Raw genomic sequence first — 27,471 nt, 5'->3', positions numbered from 1 at the left:
ACGAAATAAAATCTTTAAGATTACACAAGGCTGAATTTGGCTACTTATTTGCAGTTTATTCTTCAGCCTCGTTAATATTACTATCATCTTTTGTATTTCCGAAATACAATAAATCAGTTCCTTTCCAGGTTCTTATTTTAATAATTTTAACGAACTGCTGTGTTTTAGCTAATATTAACGGCTAGACGGAGGACTTACTTCAGTTGCTTTTCTCCTTTCCCAGGGCCATCTTAACAGCATCATATACCCCAGGATAAAGTAGTGCACTGGAGCTCGTGTTTTGATAGCAAAGCAGAAACATCCTGCATTAACAACCCCCCCCCCCCCCCCCCCCAATGTTCATACGTCAAGATTGCCCTGCATGACAGATAATATGGGCTGATCTTATTGGATCGTATTGGTCATTTTGTATTAAGTTATTCTTCAAAAACTAATTATTGGATACAGTACTTCTCTATTGGGGATACTTTCAAAAAAGTTGAATAACAATTAGTCACAGACCCTCCACCACTAACATACATAAGCCGATGCCATTTTCACATCGCTTGAATTGAGAACTTCTAAAGCCACTGAGCCGCCACAAGCCTCTTTGTACAGTACTCCGTTGTGTCAAGTGCTACTCAAAAGCACGTATTTAATGCAGTCTACTAACACATGTAATTCCATTCATTATCGCTATTATTTCTGAATAAAAATATTTAAAAAAAACAAAAATGTGAAAGCTGACTCTTGGGTGAGGTAAACAAAAAAATCTGAAACCTCCAACTTTCACATCAGTTAACTTAGCAGCCGAACGCACTTGAATGTTACGCCATGCGTACATCGTCTAACTTGTATACTTTTAACGCTTTCACAGTTGATGTTATCTTAACCCAAATTAGATACTGTATGTGTCTGTTACAACTTTATTATAAATATCTTACCGCCACGGGGCTCCCAAACGAAAATAAAAAGGCAGAGATCGAAATCGTAGGAATGCTTTCAGTTTTCTCGTCACTTTCAAGCTTTATAAGATTCACTTTACCTCAGGTTCCATGTAATGGATGGTTAAATCTGTTCGCAGTCACTGCAAATCACAGCTACACACTTTACACTTAATTTCTGGCAGGGGAGTGGTCGTTCCTCCTGTGAAAACTCTAACTGGTGGAGGATGGGGTAATCGTTCAGAAAATTCTTAATGAAATTATTCGCCGAGGATTTTCCCGACAGTTAAACCGACAGCAGTTTCCGGGCTATTATAGATTACTTGCGGGATTAGGGAAGGATACTTGAGGTGTCTCTGTTCGTATAATCGTTTTATAAGTAAGGCCCCGGGTTTGAGCGGCGCGTTTCAAAGAACCACCTATGCTTAGCCAACTACAAACAAAAAAAAAACATGACATGACAGCCCCTGTTGAGTGCGGAAGTGAGAAACGTTGGCGACAATGACATCCGCGCGATACACGCCGAAATCGAGGACCCCCACCGACAGCTCATTGGTCTGCCTTAAGCCACTTTTTAACACGAGCTCTCACCTGTCCGCCTTGTCCTTTTCGCAGCCTCTGCGTTCCTAGTAAAGCGCGCCCGAAAAAAACCACACCCTTGGGGCGGGGTCAACAAAAGGGCGGAAACCAATCTGTGCCGGTAGAGCAAGAAGCGTAGCGGCAAACAAAAACTGGATTCTTACATCCAGGGCCGCAACACTTTGTTTTGATTTTTTGTTTATGTACCTCAGTCAGTGAATATATCGATGAGGAGATAGGGGGTTAGTGTCTCTCTTGAAGGCAGAGCGCTGTAATTCCTTTCGCCGCTACTCGGGGTAGAGTGAGACAAAGCATTAGCCTCTATGCGATTCCCCCCTGTCTTATTTCGACCCCTGCTTAACATAACGCAGCACTTTAGATCGATCTTACTAGCGGAGTGGGACCCAGCAATGTCCAGGCATAATGACAGGAATCAACCCGAGCCGGGACGCCATTTCTTCCCGTGACCCACACAGGCACGTGCCCACCCACAAACACGGGCTGACTCGAATTCTGAGTACCAGAACAACAACCAACAGGTGCACTGAAGAACGTGCAAACTCCACACAGAAGGTGTGCCTGCCATGTTTACTCGTGTAAGTTTTCGGAGCATGCAGTGATAGGTCGTTGCCACAAGCTGAAAGTGCAGCGGGTGACACTTCAGCACTACACTAGAACAGTGTGAGTTTTTTTTACTGGAGTGCCAATCATACCAACAACCCCTAATTGTGCCCTGTACATTCGATGACCTGCTTGCAAGGCTGGATGCTGATTAACGTCATACCCAGGACAAAGTAATTGCAGGTTTAGAGCCTTGTTGAAGGGCCCAACGGAGTAGAGTCACTTCTAGAGTTTATGGGATTCTGAATGGCAATTCCCGATTGCGCCACAGATCCTTAGGCTCAGAGCCACCACTATCTAGAACAGGGATGTGCAAAGTCATTCCTGGAGGGCCGCAGTGGCTGCAGGCTTTTGTTCCAACCCAATTGTTTAATAAGAAGCACTAATTGCTCTAGAAACACTTCTGTTTCATTTTAGTTATCTCCCTCGTTAAGATTTTGAACCCTTATTGCTTATTTAAGTCTTAAACAGCTGCATTCTTGGTTTTTAATTGCTCCTTATTAGCAATAAGATGCAAATGACAAAAGAAACCAGCAGTTATCCATTTTGCTTGTTACCCTTTACGCCTGTGTGTATTTATCATGCACTATTTGGTTTAATTAAATACTTGGAAGGAAAGAGAAGACAAAAAAGTCAAGGACTGAGAATTACCCATCCGTTTTACACTTCAAAATATTTGGATATCTTTAGAATGGAAAAAAAAATCTAGGATTTGAGAATGACTTGACATAGCAGAGTTAAAGCACTAACAAGCCATGAAATGTAATTATTGGCAAGGATTGTTTTCTAATTAAACAACTGGGTTGGAATAAAAACCCGCGGCCACTGCGGCCCTCCAGGAATGACTTTGCCCACCCCTGATCTAGAACTATTGTAAATAAATAAATAATATTATGTGGTGTGACCATACATAAACAAAAAAAATATTAAGTGTAAATAATTAAATGTGCTACGAAATGCAATTTGTTACTATTTTTTTACATTTTTTTTTTATTTATGTTAACGACACCATATGTGGCATAAAATAAGCCTTGGAATTTAAACTGTCACTTCCACTCAAGGGCAGCACAGTGGCGCAGTGGGTAGCGCTGCTGCCTCGCAGTTGGGTGATCTGGGGACCTGGGTTTGCTTCCCAGGTCCTCCCTGCGTGGAGTTTGCATGTTCTCCCCGTGTCTCCGTGGGTTTCCTCCGGGCACTCCAGTTTCCTCCCACATTCCAAAGACATGCAGGTTAGGTGGATTGGCGATTCTAAATTGGCCCTAGTGTGTGCTGTGTGGGTGTGTTTGTGTGTGTCCTGCGGTGGGTTGGCACCCTGCCCGGGATTGGTTCCTGCCTTGTGCCCTGTGTTGGCTGGGATTGGCTCCAGCAGACCCCCGTGACCCTGTGTTCGGATTCAGCGGATTGGAAAATGGATGGATGGACTTCCACTCAAATCAAAGTTGAGGTGGTGGGCTTTAGCAAGTAATGGTTTTTGATTGGTTCATCGTGTTCTGGGAGTATAGTGAGTAATCTGTAAGTGGACATAGATCTTCAGCCATCAAGTATCACATTTATTACCAACGCTTAAGACGCACATGAGGATGATGAATTCAGAGCTTCTTCCATTCAGTTTTGTTTGGCTTTTTCTAGCACGGCATGCACATTTGCACTATTCTAAATAATATTTTACATGGTGGTGTAGTTCTTTGCAGAACCATTGCTTGACAAAGAACCATATAGACCTGGGCAGAGTTCTTCACTTATGAGGAAGGTTCTTTGGGCTTTGGAAAGGTTCCTAATGTTGTGGATAAAATAAAAATCTTTAATGTATAGTAGGCCACCTATAGCACAATATTAAAAGGTCAGGAAAACTTGTGTGGTTGTATCATGAGAGCCCTTCTAAAACCATTAATCTATTGCTATTTCACAGATGTGTTATCTATTTATATTCTTACCTGTTGTGGATCTAAATAAATACAGGTTCCTTCTGGGGCCTTCCTGTGGGAACCTAAAATGGCTCTCCTATGGCTATGCTCTGCAAAACTGGGAGGGGGGGGGGGGGTTGAAGAGGAGAATGATGGTACAAGAGTTGGGGCACCTCCTCCATAACCCCATTTAACTAGAAAGAAAAAAGTTAAGGAACATCAATAAATGGCCTTTGCTGTAGTTCTGAGGTTTGCAAAAATGAACTCCACTTCCAGCAAATTGTCAGAATTTATAGCAGTTCTCACAGAAACACGGGGCTACCAAAGTGATGCAGAAATGAGGTCATGAACCAGGACTGGTGGGAATGGACGAAAAACAGTAGTGGACAATTTCAGAGTGCCGAGAGGAGCAAAACCTGTTCACAAAACCTTCTTGAAAGCTCTCTTGAGAAGTGTTATTTATGTCAGGAAATGCATGGCAACAGTTATGGTCTCCAACTTTTTTGTGTAAATAACTGCATTTCCTAACAATTTTATGGTTTTTAGAGTCAAGGGATGCACAATTAGTGTTTGATTTTGTGTAGAACCCATCCTTAAAACATTCACTATTTAATCAGGTTTTATCGTAACACCATTTCGTTTTCTGTTTGGGTGCAGCCATGTTAGGTAACTGTTTCTGTCATTTCCATGGAGATCCTCCTCAGAATTTCCCAGGGTGCACTTGTCACTGTAGCATCAATATAAAGGTCACCCGGGCATTTCGGAGGTATCTGAACCTGATGGATAAACCTCGTTTCATTGCGTTAACAGTTCCTTATTTTAGTCCTTCCTGGTTTCTCCAATCCGTACAATTGTTTTTTCACTTTGAATTTTTGACCACGTATTGGCTTTGATGAAAGATCTCCTTATCTCCTGGTTTTGGCCTTTAGCCTGTTCCTTGAGTTTCGATTCTCCTGGTCATTTTCATTCTGATTTTGTGAGTCAGAACAGTAACTTACTAAGTCCAAAATTTAGCTTTCTTTCCATTGGCTTGCTGCCTCAGAACTACTGTATAGTCAGTCCATTTTTATTATCATTGCAGAGACTTGATGATGGTCACATAAATAGCTGAGTAAAATAGCATTACCACCTGAAGGCGTGGGGTTACAGAAGCATATTAGGGCCAAGGAGAAGAAAAAAATACACAGTGAAGAAAAAAAAGTGTATGTCGAGAATAAAGTCAAAATGCCAACTCTATTCTCGACATTTCCATTTTAATCTCGATACTTATGTTGAGATTAGAGTTGACATGTTGACTTTATACTCGTAGTTTATTTTGTCATTAAAGTAGAATGTTGTAAACTTCATCGTAAAATCAATGTTTAATTTACTAGAGTTTCTCAAACCCTGTTATAACTGATGTAGCACAGTAAATGCTTCATATTAAAATGTTCCCGACCCAGTTGTTAATCACTTCATGCTTCCTAAACTGACTTCCTCTTCCACTGAGAGGAGCCACAGGTAAGCGATTACCACACAGAATAGATTCACTTCATGATATTACTGCTCTCTGGTGGACTTCACACTCTAACAGCTTCGGCAGTAGCTGCTATTTAAATGGACCATTGACTCCTTTGAGGTTGAACTGGGTGGCCCCTTCTGCAAATCCACCCCTATGTTCAGTGACTTTATGCTCCCGGCTGCCTCACTCTGTGCCTGCACATATTCACGCCCTACACGGTTCACCTGGGGTTAGCAGCAACACCTTCTGCTGCACTTTCTCCAACTCCCTCAGCTGCTCCAAAGCCAGGATCCTACCTGAGACTCAGTGATGGCTATTCACTGAGGTTGATGGACTTTAGCAGGCACCTAAGAGCTTACAGAAAGGGATCACATCTACACTTCCCTTTGTGCTCTCAGGAATCACCGCTATGGCTGGCTTCTTCATGTACCCCCACTCCTTCTGAGACATCCAGACCAAGGATGTTACAATACTGTTGCTCTCCAGGCAAGCACTCAAATGCAGGTCATGTTCAATTTGTTATTTCTATTGGATTTGGTACCACTGTAGGACAAAGTGAGCACTGCCCATTCTGCTACGCTTTTAGTGGCACACAAGGCCTGCTAAGACAGAAGTTTTAACTGGGATATAGAAATCCAGTGTGTGGTACCAGGAAGGAAAGACAGGCATCCCAGACCCAAGATCGTAATGGCAGAACCTGGTGAACGAGTTTATCAGGAGCAGGTCATTCCCCCACATGCCAGGGGGCAGTGTACCTCAGGGATAAACCCGATTTGGACTCCCGCAGGGTGGCATGGGAGTTGGAACACTGGAAAACTAGTCCTGTCAGGGTCTTTGTGGACCACCAAAGGGTGTTGTTGGGGGATGACTGCCCTGGTTTCTGCACAACCCAGATGTGCTCTGGAAGACTTGGACAGAAGACTGGAAGTATTCCTGATTCGACTTTAAAAGAGAGCCTGCTGCCCTATATTTAAATGAGTCAAAGTCAGGAGGCAGTGGGCAACACTCTCTTGACGGAGGAAGGAGAATTGCGTATGGTGCATTTTGCTGGTATTTTGGTATTCATATGAAGGAGGTAAACCTGGAATTGTGATGGGTATTACTGTGTCTGTGGTTTGGGGCTCAGTGGTGCCCCCTTCATCTTCATCTTCCCCAGCCTACATTACAGAAAATGGCTGAACTGCAGTTCATACCAGCATCAGCCTGTACTTCATCAGAAAGCAAAGGTGTAAATCAGAGTTGAACGGACATCTTTGCAGAGGCCCTCTCGGACCATTAGGTGCCAAATGGACACCCAAGTCTGAACAAAGAGCTATAGTTCAACGACAATGACAGACAAAATAACACACCTATGAGCAGGCACTGGTTCTGGAACGGGAAGTGACTTTAATCCAATTAATAAGAGGTTACACCTTCCTTCAAAAAGAAGGTGCACTCATCTGTCTTGGAGGAAAAGCTATGGGCTGGCACTCCCTGAAATGACCTCTTACACCCTCTGAAACCATCTCCTCTCTGAGACCTAAAAGCTGACAATCTCTTCTCTTCATGGACCTGAAAGCTGAGATGCACTCCACCGTGCCAAGCTCTGTGACAGTAACTGAGCCAAGTCTGAAAAAACTGAGAAGCAGCCATTATTTCAAGAACGATTCTTCCCCTGAGTGGGGTTCAAGTCCTTGTTTCATGTCCTTTATGTTCATTTGTACTTTTCTTAGTTATTTGCAGTGTTTTGATTTTGCTGTTTTACCGTTGCCTTTGTTATGTGCCTTGTGTTTTGTGGGTGGTCCCCCAAGAAGCACAGCCACTTGCCAATCACCGCCAGGAACTGTCCTCCACCATATACAGTATGTCCAGAGGGTCTCCTATAGTTCCTGGCAGCTCATTCAGAATGTGCTTAGGAGTAGTGAGTTCTTGTGCTTTTGGAAATTCTACATGCCTTGTGATTTTTTCCACCTTCCACACTGTGTTTTGACCTTGCTACTGGAATCTGTACTGGGACTTGTTTGATTTGGAATGCCTTCTTGTTACAGCCAGTTGTGTCCCACCGAGCTTCATTGTGATTAGAATACATTTTGGGAAGAATAAATGTTTTATTTCATAAAGATTCAGAGGGTGCAGTGATATTTGGTGCTGCCTCACAATAAGAAGACCAGAGTTTGTGTTCTGGGTCCTCCATGTGTAAAGTTTGCATGTTCTCCCCTGGTCTGTGTGGCTTCCTCCCTTTTCCAAAGACATGCAGGTTAGATAAATTGGCCCGGGTGTGTTTGGTGTGTGGGTGTTTGCCCTGCATTGGGCTGTTGCCCTGCTCAGGGTGCTGCCTTGTGTCCTATGCTAGCTGGGATGGGCTCCAGCACCTAAACCATCCCCTCGCACCCCACGCAGCCCTGGTCTGGACTAAAATTACTGTACATGGTGATATCCCCCTCTAGTGGGCATTATTGGAACTCTTTAGTGCTTGGGACTCCGACAAAGGGAACTTCAGCCTGTAAACTCTTCGGCAGAAAGAATACAGTATGCTTTATCCTATGAAGTAACAGAGGACACAGCAAAAAAGTCTAAATGAAAAATGCACAACACACCACGAACAAAAGGCTACGTCGCAAAGACAAAGAGTGCACACGCAACATCGGGCGCCATTCTTTAAGGCTTGGTAAAGTAAAACTGTGTGTCTGTGCCATGATAAATTAAAACTCTAAATAGCCGGAAAGCAGACAGCCTCTTCTGTCTCATTGCATTATATATATATGTGTATGTAGCTGCTGGAATATAAGGTGTTATCAGGCGCGTGTCAAAAGAATTCTCAAAATCCAAAAGTTCGTTTTAAAAGTATTTAGTGAAAGTTAAAGGCAAATAATCCACACAAGAATAAAAGAAAAAATAGTTACACACGTAGAATAAAAGGCAAAGAAAAGGGAAAAATGTATCTTCTATAAACTTAGCTTTTCTTGAAAGACTTTATAGTTATTTCTATATTTATGGATTCTTAATTTCTTCTTCTCTACTTAAAGATTCTTAGCTTCTTCTTCTGTACGCTTTACGTACGGCACAACACATAAATTAAGTGCTGTTTTCTTACATATTTACTTCACACACTCAAAAGGCTCGTAAGCCGGTTGGCACATAGGCAAGGCACGGTCACGGTTAAAAACCGTATGCCTCTACAGCTTATACAAGGCAAGGCTGTCACTAGCTAACTAACTGAAGAATAATGTTTACTCCAAGCTGTTAGAAATGGCAAGAACATACCAATATGATTCTATTTACGGGGGTTATAGGAACCTCCCATAGATTATGCATTGTCATCTAATAAATATTCATGAATTTTATAGAACAAGGAAAATGGCTCTTACAGTATTATATATTTGTTATTCTTGTGTTAATCAATAAGTTGCGTTATTCTATTTTTTAAAACGAGTTTGTTTCGATTACCTTGATATTAAGTCCAACGCCGAAGTCGCCTTCTAAAGAAATGGAAGCCTTACCAACTTATGTAATTAACTACCAGCATTTGCCCTCTGTGGGCAAGTTAAATCTCTTCTTTTTCTTTTTCCTACACCACGTAATTATTTTTTTTTTCTTTTTAATTCTATTCACAGTACCCCAAAAATGCAAAGTGTGTCACAAAAACGTGGACACGAAGTGAAATTGAGCTGCCGTGTGAACGGTTCCCAAATCACTTCGCCGTCCTCAGAAATTCCGGACTGTGTAGGCGCTTTCTCTTTCAGCCAGTTAGCGACCCACCCACTTCTGTCAAGCATTTCCTTCCACAATCTCAGAAACGCTTCTGCAGCATTTTAAAAGGCGTTCGATCGTCTGATCTTCGGAGCCCCAGTGAGCGATTTCTGAACAGCAGTCTATCGAGGTGAGTCCCACCGTGGCCCGGCTTCGCTGCACTGGCCAGTAGAATTGGCCTCTGTCTGCTTTCCTTTTTCGTGATGACTGTGAGCGCCTGCTCTGAATGGAGCTGACAAAACCACAGTGGGAGTTTCCAGGCAGCCGTCGCTGTGCTAAAAATAAAGCAGAGTTTATGCGACTAGACGCCCGCGAGCTAAACCGCTTGGGCCTGTGAATGGGACGCGAGAGGCGGTTGGCCCAGCCCGACATTCAGGGGCAGCGGTTTACTATTTCTTTGAAGTTTAGTTTGTTAGATTGTAGTTCAGTCGGAAGCCCTCTGCCAAACATTATTCGGTTAAGTTAAAGGAAGTGAGTACGCAGGTGGCTTGTGCCAGGTGCTGCCTGGAGAGCGCCGCCGATGCTGGGAATCGTTCAGCCATCAGGATGGCACACCCGGTTGGCCCGGTCTGTGTCCAGGATGTTGCTAATGAGGTCTTAAAAACGTGGGAGAATTAAAGGTACAGGTGTACGCCAGACGTCCCGCCGCAGACTGAGAAGGAGGCGCCACACCGCGGACACCAGGCGGCTTGTCTTAACTGACCTGTCTCCAGAAAACACGTGGGCGGCCCAGAAATAGAATGTGAAGCTCCCGCCTGAGTCCAAAAACAACGACGGAAGATGTTCGTTAACCTGCAATCAAGAGTCAGACAACGGGATGTTTGGGGGGTGTTTCAGGTTGGTTCTGAAATGTTTCGACTTCTGATGTAACAGAACTAAAAAAAGGCAGTGTGGTGTAGTGGGTAGAGATTTGGTGTGACCATGAGCAAGTCACTTCACCTGCCCATGCTGCAATTAGAAAAACAAAAGAAATGTATCTCAGGTGCTGTAAGTAGCCTTGGATAAAGGCGTCAGCCAAATAATAAACCATAATCAAAACCAACCTTCTGATTTGCAGGGGCAAACGAACCAAAAAGCATCAGGGCACAGAACGAAGAGAAAAGTGGCACCATGTCACAGAGGACAGAGCTCACCAGGTCAGTTATATAGGACTGGGTGACTGGGTAAGGGATAATGTCAGCTATACGGCCCCCATTTGTTACTGAGCACTAAAAGTATTCAATCACCGGACACAAAGCCTACCAGTGTCATGGATGATAATGATCTCATTGCGTCTCGTTTGTAGGTGAGCTCTACTGCCGCCATAACTGGAAACCACCTGTTGCCTCCAGGGACCGTTAGACATGGCAGTGGCGCTGGGGGACACTCCCCATGTACAGCCCACAGAGATGAATGAAAGCACAGAAGCCAAAAATTTTCATCCAGAGCCGTCCAGCTGTCCTGTCCCTTCATACTTGGATGAAGGTTTGTGTTCATTATAAGGGTATCAGCTTGCTAGCAAGTCTAGATTTGTTGTGACGCTCCTTTGAAGCACATCAATATCATCAGGGCAAACCGTAGGACCTGGTAGAGTTCAGTGTAGAAGAGCTTTGTATGTGAAAAGTATCTACAGTAGTCCAGTGTGAGCAGAAGTGTGAGCTGGAGTGTACCATTAAGTCCAGTGTGTGCTGCAGTGTCCATCTGAATCCAGAATTAGTGTATCTGTGGACATCCATTGTGAGCCAATCTGTGTGTTGCTCTGCCCCCAACAGACTGTGAATAGAGCAGTGCATTGTGGGGTTGAGCCCAGATAGTGTGGGTGGACCAGTGTGACCAGTATGTGCATTGCAGGACTTAATAATGCCCAGTGAGTGGTTCTGCCTATCACAGCATTCAATAGTTTGGTTCTATTAGTCCTGAATGCATGGTCAGTTTATCTGTCTGCTTCAGTGGCCATTAAGGACCTGTTGTGAGCCACCCTTTGTGATGCAGTGGCCACTAAATATCAGTATAATTAGAAAGGTCATGTAAATGTCCAGTGTGAGCAGAAACACTTACTGAAATCCAGTGCAAGAATACCCGTGTGGCACAGAGTCCACTGAGGTGTAGTGCGATTAGAAATCTGTGTGATGATGGGCATTTTCTGATGTAGTGGTCACTGAAATCCATCTGTAAGGATACCTGTGTGTTTCAAGAGCCACTAAAGTCCACCATGAGCAGCCCTGTGTGTTGATTTGCTTCATGGAGACATGTCTGCTTATGTGGGCACAAAGGTCAAGTTGCCAACTGAATGATGTGTTGCAGTGACCACCAAATCCTGGTACTAATGGTCCTATATAATACACAGGTTTCCAAATTCAGTGTGTTGTAGTGGCCATGCTGAGATGGCCAGTAAAGTGGAGTTTGAACTTACCTGTGTGTTGAAGCAGCCCTCGAAATCCAATGTGAGTGGTTTCTGAAAAGGTTGAGGAAGCCTATGTGTGGCAGTGGCCACTAAAGCCTATTCTGATTTTAATGTTGTGAGCACTAAGTCTGTGATTACCCCTGTGTACCTGTGACATCTAAAGGTCAGTACAAGTGATAAAGTACCAGTTAAAGCCAAAAGTACCAGTGTCTTCTAGTAGCTATCCACATCCAGCCTTAAGTGGCCATTAAAATCCAGCATATACAGGCGTTTGGGACGTAATACCAATTTAAGATCATCATGAGCAGACCTGTGTATTTAAAGCGGTCACTACAGTCCAGCTGGAACACACCTTTGGTATGTGGTGGCCATTATTCCCATATGTTCTGATTTATGTCCATTAACCAGCAGATTGAGCCCTGTCCCACCCTCATCTTCATCTCACCTAAGTGTCTTTTTATTTGTGTTCTTAGATGAGGATCTAAACATGTCCTCCAACTCTGCAATGACAACAAAAGAGCTGCAGGAGTTCTGGAGGAATGTGAAGAACCCAAAAAAACCAGTCAAGCTGCTCTTTGAGATCCCTTCAGCCAGAATTGAAGAGCAACAGTTGTCAAAATATGTGGTAAGAATATCTTATAGGAGAGGTGCAGGCATGTGACAAAAAACCTGGGAAAAACCTTAGGAATGGGCCAGAACCTCAAGCCCAACTTTTAAACTGGTGTAAAGTTTGAGGGTGTAGTGGCAGCAACATATGTTGGTCAAACTCCAGTACAACTCCCACCACTCATCCCTGGACAGCAGAAGTGGCCATAAATGATGACCCCCGCTGCCCGGGACAGGCACATATAGAGTCAGTAGGGAAGGTGAAGCAAAGGGAGTCACATTGCAAGAATACTGAAGAAGGGCTTATAGGAGGATGAAGAGGAACACAATGAGGGTCTTGAACAGTACCTTTTTGTATCTAGGTGTAACTTGTACTCACTTTACTCGTATTCCTCTTCTTTGTGTATTTCAATAAAATATCTTTATTTTTGTGTTACATGGTCTGGCAACATTTTTCTACAGGTCTGTTTGGCTTGCAGATTTGCTTCCGTCACAGCATGGAAGTCAGAGTCTGTATCCCTGTAGTTCAGTTTGGCCCGCCAGTCAGCTGGACCCCAACCAGTGCAGGTACACATAGCACTCACTACTGATTTGTAAATACAATTGCAGTACGGAATACTAAGAGACATAAAGCACAAGTTGTCCTTCTGGCTCTCCCAGACTGTGGTCTCCTAGATAAGATGCTTAACAGTCACCTGACTCTTCTAGATGGTGGACTCCCTGACTCTCCTAGACAGTGAACTCCTTGTCCAGATGCTGCCCTGTCCCTGTGACTCTCCCAGGTGGTGGTCTTCTGCCCTGTCCCCCTGACACTTTAACCATCCTGCAGCTCCCATGTCCCACAGCATCTCACCAACTGTGCTGGCTGAACCTTGACCCAAAATTTAACAATGTGTGAGGGCCTGCTATATGGCTTCAGTCTAAAACTTAAGTTCAGTGCTTTCTAGCCCATGTTCACTCCACATGCGTTTGAAACATGATATCCTTGTAAAATAAAACATAAAACACTTAGATCACTGGATCCATTAAAAAAGAGGAAATGTAAAATGTCCTCTTGTTTAACATGGGCTATTAATGCTCTCAACTCACCTTTCCCTAATAAATCACTTAAGTATTCTGATGAACACGTAACGTGTTTCTTGCACATTGCTGACCCTTTTATTCAAATAACTTAAAATCTTTTACACTTCATATTCAGTCCCAACCCCCCTTTCCGTTCTTCTAAAGATCTTTTCTCTGTCTCTCCTCTCTTCTGTGTCTTGCACTTCCCTCTTCTTTGCTTCCGCTAGGCAGTGAGGTCAGGCGGCTGGGCTGAGAGAGAGTCGGATCATGTGACTGAACAGGTGTTCACGGGGTGCAGCGCAGGTCTTTCACTCTCGCCAAGCTCTTGTGCTGTCAGGCCACAAACTATCTGAGCTCCTGTAGCTTGCGATTATAGAACACCTGTGTGTCTGTGAATATGAGCAGCGCATCACTGTAAAGCCACATGTGTACCTCTGTTACTATGGGAACCATGTGCGTTAAAAGGGGGTGTGTTCCCCTGCCATTACAGAACTTTTGGAAGGAACTGTAGACGGTGGCTGGCTTGGTTTGTCCAGCAGGAAACTTACCAAGAAGAGCAGACAGAAAGGGGCTGAGCGATCGGTTTGTCATTGGAGGTATGTCTGAGCATGAAAGGCACGTTATACATGTTTCCCAAAAAAAAAAATCTTTCATGGTTTTATTTTTTTTTCTTTGTCTTATTGATTTTTTTGTTTTGTGCCCCCCCCTCCCAACTTATCTTCTATGGGGGAGAAAGGAAAGCTTAGATTCATCAAAAATTTTGATTTCCAGTTGTCAACAGATCTGAATGTTGTTAGGGTCCCCTGATGCCAAAAGCATCAATATCTCAATGATGGGTGTGTGTGTCTGTGTGTGTCACCGTTTCTTGAGGACAATTTACAGCTAAAACAGCTGGACGGAAAACTTAAGCCTGTTATGAGGTGACGATGCACTGATTAGTTTTTGAGCCAAATCGTGCAAGAGAAAGAGGCGCTATAGAGCAGGGGTTCTCAATGTCAGTCCTGTGGTTGCAGATTTTTTACCCAACCAGCTTCTATTTTCAATTGGACTCCTGGGCTAATTAAGTGAACTGTTATTGCCCAGATTCTGTGTTTTGGGAACAATATAGAAATTAGAAAGCTAAGTTTGGTAAAAAAAAAATAAATAAAAATAAAATAAAATGTACTAAGCAGTTATATGGGAATAACATTTTTTATTTTTCTTTTGAACAATATTTTCATCTTGATGTTCATTCTATTTTTCCGGGTGTCCTAATTGTTTAATTAATCCATTGTTTTGTAATTAGTGGGTCTGACGCTAAAGTTGTTGCAGCCTTTCCTGATTCACTGATGTCTGCTCTGCTCGTTTTTAATTGTCATCATTAAGATAAAATGAAGGGAGCAAACTGCACAGAGAAAGGTTAAATATAATGAAAGCAACAAAAGTGAGTTAAGCATTTAAATCTATAGCAAAAGCAGAAATATTTCTAAATCTACTAGGGGGCTCCGCCCCCTGCTCGCTTCGCTCGCCAACCCCTGGCGTTGGGGCATGACAAAGAGTGAGATGTATGAATTAGATATAGAATAGTGTGCAGGTTTGGATGATGCCTATATAAATACAAAATAGAGTGTTTGGCATAGAGTAATGTTTTATTGGAATATTTCTCTGTATACAACATTAGTAGTAAAGATGGTGTCTTGTCTTTGAATGAGTCTTCCTTGGCATGGATCATTTTTAATTTTAACTTTAATGTGAGATGAACGTCTAACACATGAGAAGGCAAAATAAAGTTGTGCATGTCCAAAAACGGGTTCAGAGAGGTAGATGCCAACCTTGTCCATGGTTTGTCCTTGTGATTTGTTGCTGGTCATGGCAAATGCAGGTTTAATGGGGAACTGTCGGTGTTTCAATGTAAAAGGTAATTCTAGGTCAGAACTCGTAAGGTCAATTCCAAGAATGAGAAGAGTATTGTTAGCATGTGAATCTGAAAGAACTGTTGCTTGAATAACATTGTGTGTCATGGTGTTGACGACTAACCGTGTGCCATTGTATAAACCCTGTTTAGTGTTAAGGTTTCTTAATAGCATGATTATTGTTCCGTTTTTAAGGGTAAGGTTGTGTTGTGGTCATTCGTCCGGGTTAATAGTGTTCAAAAATTCTAATGGGAAATTCAGATGTTCATTGTCGTCATCAGAGTCAACTTTGTCAGAGCTTAGAAAGAGCCGTGTCTCTCCAGGAAGTAATGAAATGACCTGGTTAATAATGTGATTAACATTAATATTTTTTGGACATAATATAGTGCGTTGTGTTAACCACATATGCGAAAGCAGTATGGGCCATTGCCTTTTGGTGTCCTGTTATGTTCTCTGGTAGATGCAAAAGCAAATGAACTATTGTAGGATCTAATGCAGTTCATAAAGTTTTTACTTTCAGGCACATCGTTAGTTAGAAGCTTCTGTAGATATTCAGGATATGAATGTAAAGGAAGCAGTCTAATCTGCCCCTTTTGACAACAACGTGTAAATTCATTATTTGTATTGCCAGTTGTTTCTTCTGTGAAGTTAAGTGAATGACAATGATTGCAAATGACATTCATTAATCCCAATGAATTTTCCTCAATAGTGGACTCATTATTGAAAGCGTTGTCAGCCAACTGGCGTAAGCGTTTAGCAGACGTCTGGTGTTGATGTCTGCGACGGGCATGTTTTGCTTGTGGTGTTTGAGTGCCGCGTTGTTGCATGTCCATTATTTGTGACGCGCTATTTTTGAGTTTTAATTGATCCGCCTCCGCTTTGCGCAAAGTCCGTTTCACTCTACGTCGTGCATTGTTTGTATCGTGCCTTGTCCGTTTTTGTATGTCGGTCAGTTGAGCTTTCTGCTTTTTGAGTCCTGCTTGCTTGTTTTCTGGCCGGTCATATGCGCGTTGCTTTGCTCCCTTTTATTGTATGTCTGAGACGCGAGCTCTTTCTTTTGAAATCGTGCTTGTTTTGATGCAGCACTTTGAGACGCGCGCTGTATGCATCTACGTTCAATGTGTCTGTTCATTTGGGCACGTCTCTGTAACGGGGTTACTTGAGCTTTGCGTTTTTTGATCCGAGACATTTTTTCTCACGTATTTTCCGAAGCGCATTGTATGCGCCGCCGTGTATTCTTTTTGTTTCATTCGTGTTCGTGTGTTTGGTTCCGTTATCCGATCCGAATAGTTTTGTACCCGTGACCGTGTATGCATGACTTGTTTGTTCCTCAGCGTGCGAAATATGGATAAGTATTAAGGAGGATAGCACTCACTGTTAATATGGAGCCTTTTCTCCAGTTGAACGGTTAATAGTGCTTTATTTTAATGAGATCCACCTATGCTGCCTAGTGTGAAGGTTTTGAGATGACGTATGTTTAATATGGACGTTTCCTTTAGATATGTGGCTTTGGGTGTCACTTATTGATTGGGGGGGGGTGTGTGGGTGAGGATTGTTGTTGAGCGAGCGTCTTCTTTCGTTTTGTGTTCCAGGGGCTTGTTGAATCCCCCTCTTTGTGTGTGTCCCGTCCGTTGCTTGTAGGGTGTGTGGGGTGGTTTTGTGTTCTTTTTTTTTGTGTTCCAGGGGCTTGTTAAATCCCCCTCTTGGTGTGTATCCCGTCCGCCCTTTCTTGCGCCTGCGCAGTACGTCTTTTTGCAGCTACGGCCCATGGCCGGATGTGCCTGCGTCCATCATCCGGTTTAGCATTCTCGGTTAGTAATATGGATATATATAAAAATGGAATGGGTGGGTCGTCGGGTGGGCCTTTTTTTCATTCCGTCGTTTTTTCGACGTTTTGAAAATGTAGAATGATTATTTGATTTTTTTGTTTTTATTTGATCGTGTCTATGTAGCCGCCGTCGTAATAAAGTATCGCTAAAATCGTCATTTATCGTAATTTATTTTTGACGTATAACGTCGCCGTCGTCGAGGTCAGTGATACCAGTGCAAAAAAATCTGCTTACGGTTGAAACACACGCCCTACTCACTGGACAGTTAAAAACACCAATCAAACTAACGATGACATCAAGTATTACCCAATCAAAAGTAGGAAAGGAGGCATCTTCATAAAATGCGTGTGGGATGATTTGCATGAGACGCTGCTTTAAAAAAAAAATGATAAAAAAAATACGGGATAAATCCCGTCCAGTATTGATTCAAAACGGGACGCGCAATTTCATTCTCAAACGCGGCACGATTCCGTATTTTAAAGGACGGGTGGCAACCCTACAGTGCCAGGTAACCACCCATACAATCACATTGTGATTCAGACTAGGAATGCAATGAATGTAATTACCCCGATCTACATACAAGGCGAAAGTCTTGCAACATTCAAAGATGATGGTTTGGGATAAGTACACCATACAACATAAAACAGCTTATGAAGCCTTGAACCGAAAAAAGCAACATCTCAGAGATCGTAAAAAAAAAAATAGGAGCTAATGTCGTTTTACTCGCTGTAGATTTTACTGAAACATTACCAGTTATTTCACGAGGGAGACCAGCACATCAACTCAACGCGTGTTTAAAATCCATGGTTCTCCCACGCTCGGTTATATGTCGCGTGTTCTCGGGTAGGTGCACCAAAAAATTTATACATTTAAGCATATAATGGGCAAACAAAAAATGAGGTATACCCGAAGGCACAGCAGTAGTACTTAATGTAACTTTACTTCTTAAATGTTAATGTTTTACTGTTTAATAATTTATACGCTTCTTATATGTTGTTCAAATTCTTTTATCAAAATACCACTGACAGCGCAATGCACGATAACATCGAGTGAATACACCATACGCATCCGCCCACGGCTGCCCTGCTGTGCGCAGATAGGACTTGATTGTACAATAAAATAAAATAAAGATAAAAAGACTAAAACAATCATCACCCATAAAGCGGATAGTAGACGTGACGTACTATATGTGTACCACATTTCAAGTGTATAGGTGCAACGGTTTGCGAGCTACAGGTCATTTAAAATCCTGGACAGACACACAAATTGCCACGGTAGCAAATTACAGAAGAAGATTTTACTGTTTAATAATTTATATTTATATGAAACGAGCTGTATATACCCGGCGTTGCCCGGGGCAGAAGTAACGTAATCGGTCAAACACTTACATATATACCAAAGTAAACCTAATCGGTCAAACAGTTACATATATAAAAAAACCGAACCTAATCGGACAAACAGCTTCATATATACAGAAGCCAACCTAATCGGACAAACAGCTAATCTATATACATAAGCAAACCTAATTGGTCAAACAGTTACATAAATACAAAAGCAAACCTAATCGATCAAACAGCTTCATATATACAGAAGCGAACCTAATTGGTCAAACAGTTATGCATGTGCAGAATGATTTTACAAACATTATGCGTGTTAACAATCATTAAAAAGAAAAGATTGAGGAACTGTTCTTCTATATGTGATGAAGCCACTAATAAGACAGATTTTTTTCAGGACCCAGCTGTTTCATAACTAAACTACTGCCACCCCAAAGTAATGCCTAATAGTGGTTTTTGGGGTAGCTGTGGAATAAAAAGGGTGTTTTTTAGTCAGTAAGAATCTGACACTACCCTTCAGTACGGGCTGAAGGGTGCCTATGTAAGGTTTTACATCCTTCCCGTATGGAAAAAAAAACATACTAAACTTTTTTTTCATCATTACAGATAATCTCAGTCAAATCGAAGTACGCATTCTCAATTTATTTTTATCTAATTTTTACTTTTTCACAAAGCCATCCCATGCCAATTTGTATGAATAAACTTTTGCTAGAGAGTTAGCAAAAGTTTATTCATGCACATATTTTAATACGGATAATCTATCTCTAATCAAGGTTCTCATTTTCATTCTAATTTAAAATAATAATAGATACTCATTTTTTTCTTCTGTTTTAGAAAAACCAATCTATGCCACCTACGTCTTCGTCAAGTCAGCTTCATCCAGCTTCATCACATATAGAAGAAGAGTTCCTCAATCTTTTCTTTTTAATGATTGTTAACACGCATAATCTTTGTAAAATTATTCTGCACATGCATAACTGTTTGACCAATTAGGTTCGCTTCTGTATATATGAAGCTGTTTCATCGATTAGGTTTGCTTTTGTATTTATGTAACTGTTTGACCAATTAGGTTTGCTTATGTATATAGATTAGCTGTTTGTCCGATTAGGTTCGCTTCTGTATATATGAAGCTGTTTGTCCGATTAGGTTCGTTTTTTTTATATATGTAACTGTTTGACCGATTTGGTTTACTTTGGTATATATGTAAGTGTTTCACCGATTACGTTACTTCTGCCCCGGGCAACGCCGGGTATATACAGCTCGTGTCTTATAAATGTAAAAATCATGCTGCTGTGCTTTCTTAATGTAGAATAAGAGAAGAGGAAAAAAATACCAGCTAATTAAGTGAGATCCGTGTTATCAGTTGTTGTCACTGATTAGGAATCTGGTTGAAGCAAAAACCTGAAGCCACAGTGGACCCCCAGGACCGACTTTGAGAACCCCTGCTCTAGAGGAACCCTCAAATACTGTAATTCTGCAATTAATTACAAATTCCTCTTGTAATGACCTATTTTATGATCAGAAAGATCAGCATCAGAGTGGTAATTACTGACATGTTATAGAATAGTTCTGGTATCATAGTTGTGGTAATCACCTCTGCATGAGAACCACCTTTTTAAACCCTCGCAAACATATGCAGTTTTTAATATCTGGAAAACATTTGGGATTAAATTGCTTAGAGATCTTAATATAGACAACATCTTTGCATCCTATGAGCAGTTATATTCCAAATTTAACTTTCCAGCTACACATTTCTTTCACTATTTTCAAATTAGAAACTTTGTTAAACAGAACCTGCCCGATTTTCCACATCTCGCACCTTCCTCTATGCTGGAAAAAATACTGTTCAGTTTCGAGGACTCAAACAGCATTTCTACAAAATTTAAAATTATTTTACAGTCCCTCCCTTTCAAAGATCCAAGAGGACAATGGGAAAAGGATCTTTCACTCAACATATCAGAAAAGGAGTGGAAGGGAGCAATGCAGAGAATTCACTTGAGCTCCATAAGCGCAAAGCATACAATTATATATCGAGCACATCTGTCTCGCTTGAAATTGTCCAAAAATGTTTCCAGGGCAAGATCCAACCTGCGAACGCTGCAATCAAGTTCCAGCCTCACTGGGTCACATGTTTTGGGCCTGCACCAAATTAACATCATTCTGGACAAAAATTTTGAAGTGCCTTTCAGACAGCCTTGGTGTCACAATCCCTTCTAATCCACTGACAGCCATGTTTGGTGGACTCACAGATGGGTTTAAAGTGGAGAAGGACAAACAAACTTCACTACACTATTGGCACGCAGACTTATTTTGCTAAACTGGAAGAATCCTAACTCTCCTCTTTTAAGTCAATGGGTAACTGATGTTTTATATTATTTGAAATTGGAAAAAATCAAATTCTCACTTAGAGGATCTGTGCAGAACGTTTTCAAAACCTGGCAGGATCTAATCAATAATATTTTAGAATAAGCTCTTAAAGCACTGAGGAAGCAGATTCTCTTCCCATTTCTTTTTCTTCTCCATTTATTTTTATCTGCCTATTAAACTCATCAATTTATTTATTTTTACTAGCTTTACGTTTTACTCCGTTGGCCATGCTCTCTTTCTCAAGGGTGGGGGTTGATTTGTTTTCAATCCTATTTTTTGTAAAAATTGATCTATTTTTATGGAATGATGACAATAAAATCAATAAAATTAAAAAAAACAGTTCTGGTAACTTGGTTCCTAGGGTGCAAAGCCTACTGATTGTCACGTCCAAATTTTTTTTTTTTTTTTTTGATAAAGGTAATTTCAGCATTCTCTTCTTTGTGAGCTGAGATGACCGAAACCCAGAATATCAAGACCTTGCAGTAGTAGGGTCAGTCATCGTGTTGTCACATGTACAGACTGCATGGGTTACTTCACAAAGAAGTCAATTTCTATTTTTATAGTTCCTTTCTGTAATGAACACTATCCAAGTCACTTTACAGAGTCACACGCCAAGCTAGAAATGTGAATTGGCCTGACAGCCCCGTACCTTGGCCACCACTTCACCCTCCGCATGAATGTCCTGAAGTTGGCATACATCTGTCTTGCCATGTCACTAAGGACTGTATATTTTTGTAATGAAGATACAGTAGGTAAGGTAGGCCGCACACCCCGGTTACATGAGGTCGCAATTGTACTGCATATCAGGACCCGTACACCTCGACATTTTAGCTCCACTGTGCTCTGCTTCTCACCTGCCGTGATTCTAACAGAAGTCTCTCCTCCTGTGCCATAGATGTACAAGATTGTGGTGATCAAGTCTGGCAGTTACGATGACAAGAAGGTGTCCATTGAGCGGCGCTACAGTGACTTCGAGAGGCTCCACCAGAACCTTCTGAAGGACTTCAGTGAGGAGATGGAGGGTATCTTCTTGCCACGGAAGCGGCTCACAAGTAACTTCAATCCAGAGGCCATCAGAGAGCGCAAGGCGGCCTTCAAAGAGTATCTGGGCTCGCTATATTCCTTTAAGTGCATTCGTTGGTCATTCACCTTCATGGCTTTCTTCACTCGCCCTGAGCTGAAGGAGGCCCACAGCTGCCTGAGGGGAGGGGACTATGCCAAAGCTGCACAGCTCCTGCTGCCAGTCATTGATTTGCATGAGAAGGTGACCCAACACAACCCTAAGCTGCTTGTGCCCACCTTGTGTGCCCTATTAATCTGCTACAAAGACATGGAGGACAGTCCCAAAGCCTTTGAGGTGGGCGAGAGAGCGCTTTCACTTCTGTGCAGAAACAGGAAGCATCGGTATAAGTGTCCTCTTCTGGTGGCACAGATAGACCTGGGCTATGAACTGGGCTTTGACATCACAGATCTGCAGGCAGAGCTCTCAGAGATACAGGCCACCCAGTTGAATGAGGTATCCTTGTTGTCTCTCAAGGAGCTGGTCATCCAGGAGTTTACAGACTAGCCAGCCACTAGATGGCACTGTGCCCTCTTCATTCAACGGCTCCACATTCCCTTCCTCTGCTCGAGCTTGTAATGTTCAGCCGTGGAGGCTCCTCAACACATTTGTTTTGCTTGAAAGCATGAAGTTGGAGATCTGCTTTCTTTGGTCTGACTCCTAACAGAGGTCATGGGTTTTTGTAATTGCTGTGGCCATATGCAAAGGGGTAAAAGGGTTCACTGAATCTAGAAAACACATCACAAATTAACAGACATGGGGGCCTGGAGGGTGCTGGGCAAGACACACTTAAAGCCATGACCTCACATGAGGAGAGTGTGCCCTTTGTTAGTTCATACAGAGGTGTCACTAACATAATAACAATCATATTACTAATGTAGGTTCAGTGAATTGATGGTGTTAAACTGGTCCCTGAGGCGTGTGTGTGTGTGTGTGTTCACCCTGTGATATCCGTGCGCCCTGTCCACGTGTGGTTCCTGCCTTGCGCCCAATGATTGCTGGGATAGGCTTGAACTGGCCCACGCCCCTGACCCGGATAAGTGGTTTAAGATGGATGGGTAATAATAACAACAATAATGTGCGGGTGGTGAATAATCTGATGATGCCCCTGAGGTCTTTTGAACAAAACATCCAAAACGTCAAACCCTCAGTGCCAACACAATATATTTTTAGCTTGGATGTCTTTGCTCTTCCGAGGTGTGCACTGAGCCATGTGCCATGTGAGGGCAATGAGTCCTATCTTGTGTCAGATGCTGCCAAGGTAGACTCTGGCCTCCACAACCCTGTTTTGGATGGATGGATAGACAAATAAGAATATGTGGCATGGGCCCACACATTGTAGCGGCCCTTCAGGTACAACCTAACATTAATGCCACAGGTCACACCACTCACCCACCTGGGCCACCTAGTGGCAGTGTAAGGTTTTCATCCGGGATAAGAAGCTCATTATCGGGCCCCCCTCAAGATCCTCGCCCCCAGCATTTTAATGAAAGCCCAGCGAGGGCACTACCAGGGAGCAGCAGTGGGTCCAACTGCACTAGGGCCCTGATCTAAGAGAGCCCACTAGTAGTAAAGTAAGTGGAGGGGGATCATCTATTGAATAAATAACCTTAACATTATACAGTATGTGAAGGTGTGTTTTATCCAATAGCCATATTAGTCTTAAAGTAAAACACAGTGTGCCAGTGATTTTCTCAATTGGTCATTTAAACCCTGTCCTTCTAAACTGGGTAACTGCTCTTTGTTAAGACATCAGTGCGTGACCTGCGACCTTGTAAGACTGAGTAACAGACCACCTTACTTTGTAGTTACTGTATGCCTGTTAGTGTGAGGCACTTGATGAAGACAATACCAAAGTGTAAGTCATGTCCTGAAAAAGGCAAAGAACTGAAAAGACAATAAAAAAAAAAAAAACATGAAAGCGTGTGTGTTTCACGAGTATTCAGGATAGAAATGGGGGGTTTTGCTCCGGGCTTTTCTAAAAGTGTGATTATTTAAGTTGTAAGCAAAGCCCGTGTTTTTCATTTTTAAAAAATGAATAGCCCAGTAAGCACCATATCTTATATATAAATGTCTACGCATGTAAGTGTGTGTGTCTGTCTGTCCGGCCCGGAAGTGCGAGGCTACAGCATGAAGCTCAAAGAGCCAGCAAGGCGGCCCCAAGGTAACGAGTCGGAAAAAGAAAAAAGTACGAGGCTACAGCATGAAGCTGAAAGAAAGCGAAGTGAAACCACCGACAAAAGACAAACTCGCTTAGCCACTGATAGACAAAGGGGGCGAGCTCGTCCGCAAAACGAAACCACCGACTCTGCATTTCAATTTTTTCTCTGACGATTTCAACAGTTTCTGGGAGCCCAGTTACTTTTTACAACACGGGCTTACACAGCTAGTTCAGTTTACTATCACGTGTAAATTTTTCTATTACTCCTTGTGTGCACTGGTATGGAAGCTCATTCCTGCCACTGAAATAAAAAAAAAATTACTATGTTATGTTGGAAAATTATTGCATTATTGTACAATAATTATTGGATGGGAATGTAAAAAGTGGGATGGATGATATTTAGTTCACAGTACATGAAGAACTCTATATGGTTTTTATTAATCCATAAGTATTACTGACGCATTTCCAGTGTTAAAACAGTTAAGTACACTTATTGATGCCAGTCAAATGTACAGGAGGAACATGGAAATGCCCTGCAGAACCCAACTCTGTGAGGCAGCAATGACAGCTCTGTGCCGCCAACTCTGTCTATGCAAAACTTTAACCTGATTAAAATGAAATGTATGCAAGTGTTTGAAGTTGGCCAGTACCCACCATTATGCGGTACTGGACACTTCTTGCAATTTCCACATAGAGTACTGCCATCTTTTCATAGCGAACTGCTGAGTATCAGCACATTTCATCTACATACCTCCACAATGCTTAAAGCTTCATGAGGGAGACCACTGACCCCCTGTCTTTAATCGAATTATAATGATGATGATACACTTTATTAATCCCCGATGGGAGGCGGTCTTTTCATGTGACCATAAGCAGAGTACCACCAGTTTCCAGTTTGAGACTGTATGGAACGTCTGTTCAGTTAATTGCCACTTAATTGCACACTACACACATACTTAATCTCTACCGCAATAGCTGTCACCAGACCCCTGAAGTACATGCATACATAATGTTACTGGCAACAGCGGGTAACATCTTTGCAAAATAAAGAAACACTTTTAAGAAATAACTTGACAGATTTTTTTCTTGGGTGATGGAAATAAGCTTCCTACCCAGGCGCATTGGAGGTCCGAGTTATCTGAGGACTTTTCTGTTTACTGTCACTCGGGCAATTGTATGGGTTACGCAGCGCACTACCCACGCTAACTCCGGGGATTCAGCATATGAGCTATAAGAGCTGCTATGACATCAGGGCTGAGCGTCTGATTTTAAAACAAGAGCGGATCGGTGGAGTTGCTTTCATGGGTATTAAGCCTAAACAATGGCGCCAAGTCAGCATTGTCATCACTGATTAATTGCAGCGGGCCACTAGCAGTGGAGTAGTAACCACATGGAGTGAGTTGGAAATCCCACAGGCCCCTGAGATTGGGCAGACCATTTTTTCATAAAATTCACACCATTTAATGTTTACCAAATCATGCAGCAAGCGTGTGTCATCAGTATTGTGACCGGCGATTTGAAAGTGCACAGTTTCAAACTACTGTATTAGAACAATAACAGCTCCTGTTATAAGTTCTAACCGCTGCTGTCATTGGTCATATGGTTTGAAATTGTGTGCTTTCAAATTGCTGATTGCAATCCTGTATTTGAAACGACAGAAGCCACTGGGCAGCAAGCCGAGCAGCAACACACTGTGATGTGGGTAGTAAGCTTGTATGTAGGCATTGCTTCTAGTGATTGGAATGGTATATGCTGGGACAATAAATTCTGCTTGGCTATTTCCACCAGTCAGCTCTTTGCTATCCTTGTTCTATTTTTTGTTTTAACTGAAGTGATTTTGTAATTATATAAGACTGTCAGCAGTGCAGTAAACATAATATGTACAATACATACAGTATACTACATAGTACAAAGTAGGCTTAGCCCACAGAGGAATGTTCACAGTCAGCCAGTCACTGCTAATGACTGCCCACAAGGAGACATGGCTGGACTGTGCGTCTTTTGTAAAAATCGAACACATGCAGTATTTTATGCATCAACAGAATGCTCTTATTAAAAAAGTATCTGAGATCAACTATGTCACAAATGAGACAATCAAGGTTGACAATTCTCTCTATTGAAAAAGAAAGCGGCAAAGAAAATAAACATGAATAATAGTTTTGTCAAGGAACTTGCGAAAAAGAAATCAAGAAAGAAAAACTTAAGTCTAACATGATTGCTTAATAATTTGTTTTCCTATATGACTAGCATTAATGAGGACAGTTTTCGAGTGTTGATTGTGACATTCACCTTAGTTTGTGAACATTAATATGAGAGTATGATTAACAAGGATTTTCTAATTTTTTTTTGTGTGATATTACACTACTGCGGTGGGCTGGTGCCCTGCCCGGGGTTTGTTCCTGCCTTGTGCCCTGTGCTGGCAGGGATTGGCTCCAGCAGACCCCCGTGACCCTGTGTTAGGATATAGCGGGTTGGATAATGGATGGATATTACACTAACACTTTTATAAATTGTAAATCATACAATTTGACATGTAAAAAAATAATGAATTGACCTGATATAATACAATTTCAGTGTAAGCTTTCTTTAATTACTTTTATCATACACAGTAATGAAAACAGCATAATCTAATTGGACATACATAAACGAAGGACCTTTGTGTGTGCGTGTGTGGAGCAGTTCATTCTGCTCACACTCAACCACAGCCATTAGATGACACATGCATGCACTTTTAAATTTTTTGCCGCTTGCATGCACCTCAGTTGTCACTATGAAACATGTTTTGTGTGTGTGTGTGTGTGTGTGTGTGTATGTGTGTGTGTGTGTGTGTGTGTGTGTGTGTATGGAGCGGTCCGCTCTGCTCACGCTCAACCACAGCCACGGAAGTTGGTGTGAATTCTATGGAATGTAGAAGCTTATACAAGTGTGACTTGAACTTGGTGAGATGGTTCATGAATGCACTTAAAAAAAAATTTTCAGCACTTGCATGCACCTCACTTCTCATTCAACCCAAGCAGACAAACTCAGCTTTGTGGTCCATGCACGTTGTACGTTCACACAGCGAGCTAACATACGTTTGCCTGAAACAGCTGACTCGACTAGACATCTGTTTCGGATAAGATACAACCCGCCCCGGTCCACTTAACTGACGCCTCAGCAAGTTCACCAATACTGTAAAATTGCTAGAGAGTCTTCAGGTTATTTTTTTGTGCCAGAGATCACACGCAGCTAGTCTATAATAAAACATTATGGTCAGAGTGAGTCCTGCCACTTAGAAAACTGTGATTGGACAGTTTGGCTTTAGTGACGCAATCGAATAAGGAAGTGCAAACGTGAGACACACGAGGCACGCTGAGAGGGTCGCTTTCAAAGATGGAAAGAATAAAATCAGACAGGAGGCGAGGAAGACACCATGAAAACAACGAAAGTCGGAGAAGTAGGCTTTATGGGAATGTGCTGGAGAGACGGAGCGCCAGTGAAGACACACACAGATACAGAGAAATGGTGCTGAAGGCAC

At 42.3% G+C, this 27,471-nt stretch overlaps 2 protein-coding genes and 1 long non-coding RNA gene across 4 annotated transcripts in view; 2 read left to right on the top strand and 1 right to left on the bottom strand.

Moving 5' to 3' along the window:
- The window catches only part of nod2 (nucleotide-binding oligomerization domain containing 2), a 56,252-nt gene extending 54,663 nt beyond the window's left edge, over positions 1-1,589 (bottom strand). Inside the window, exon 1 of the mRNA XM_028809275.2 lies at positions 1,515-1,589. The gene's annotated coding sequence lies outside the window, so the exon portion shown is untranslated. The remainder of the gene's footprint in view (positions 1-1,514) is intronic.
- LOC127529182 (uncharacterized) overlaps positions 1-27,471 on the top strand; it is a 333,856-nt gene that overhangs the window by 281,951 nt on the left and 24,434 nt on the right. The window lies entirely within an intron of this gene.
- Positions 9,129-23,714, top strand: snx20 (sorting nexin 20). Of its 2 annotated transcripts, XM_028809273.2 has the most exons (5): positions 9,129-9,387; positions 10,315-10,393; positions 10,543-10,721; positions 12,114-12,265; positions 21,629-23,714. In XM_028809273.2, exons 3-5 carry the CDS (start codon positions 10,601-10,603, stop codon positions 22,298-22,300), a joined length of 945 nt encoding a protein of 314 aa, XP_028665106.1. In that variant the 5' UTR covers positions 9,129-9,387; positions 10,315-10,393; positions 10,543-10,600; the 3' UTR covers positions 22,301-23,714. The 2 variants fall into 2 exon arrangements, with proteins under 2 accessions (XP_028665106.1, XP_051788043.1); XM_051932083.1 differs by lacking the exon at positions 9,129-9,387 and having other exon boundaries at positions 10,027-10,393.

The sequence above is a fragment of the Erpetoichthys calabaricus genome, chromosome 9 (assembly GCF_900747795.2).
Source record: "Erpetoichthys calabaricus chromosome 9, fErpCal1.3, whole genome shotgun sequence".
NCBI lineage: Eukaryota > Metazoa > Chordata > Cladistia > Polypteriformes > Polypteridae > Erpetoichthys > Erpetoichthys calabaricus.
Note: the sequence above shows the minus strand (reverse complement) of the source record. Positions and strands in the feature narration are given on the sequence as shown.

Excerpts from the sequence above, each read along its gene's own strand:
- snx20 (XM_028809273.2), top strand. The coding sequence starts at position 10,601 with ATGGCAGTGGCGCTGGGGGACACTCCCCATGTACAGCCCACAGAGATG. Across the intron at positions 10,722-12,113 it reads CCCTTCATACTTGGATGAAG|ATGAGGATCTAAACATGTCC; the intron begins GTTTGTGTTCAT and ends TTGTGTTCTTAG. Across the intron at positions 12,266-21,628 it reads AACAGTTGTCAAAATATGTG|ATGTACAAGATTGTGGTGAT; the intron begins GTAAGAATATCT and ends CCTGTGCCATAG.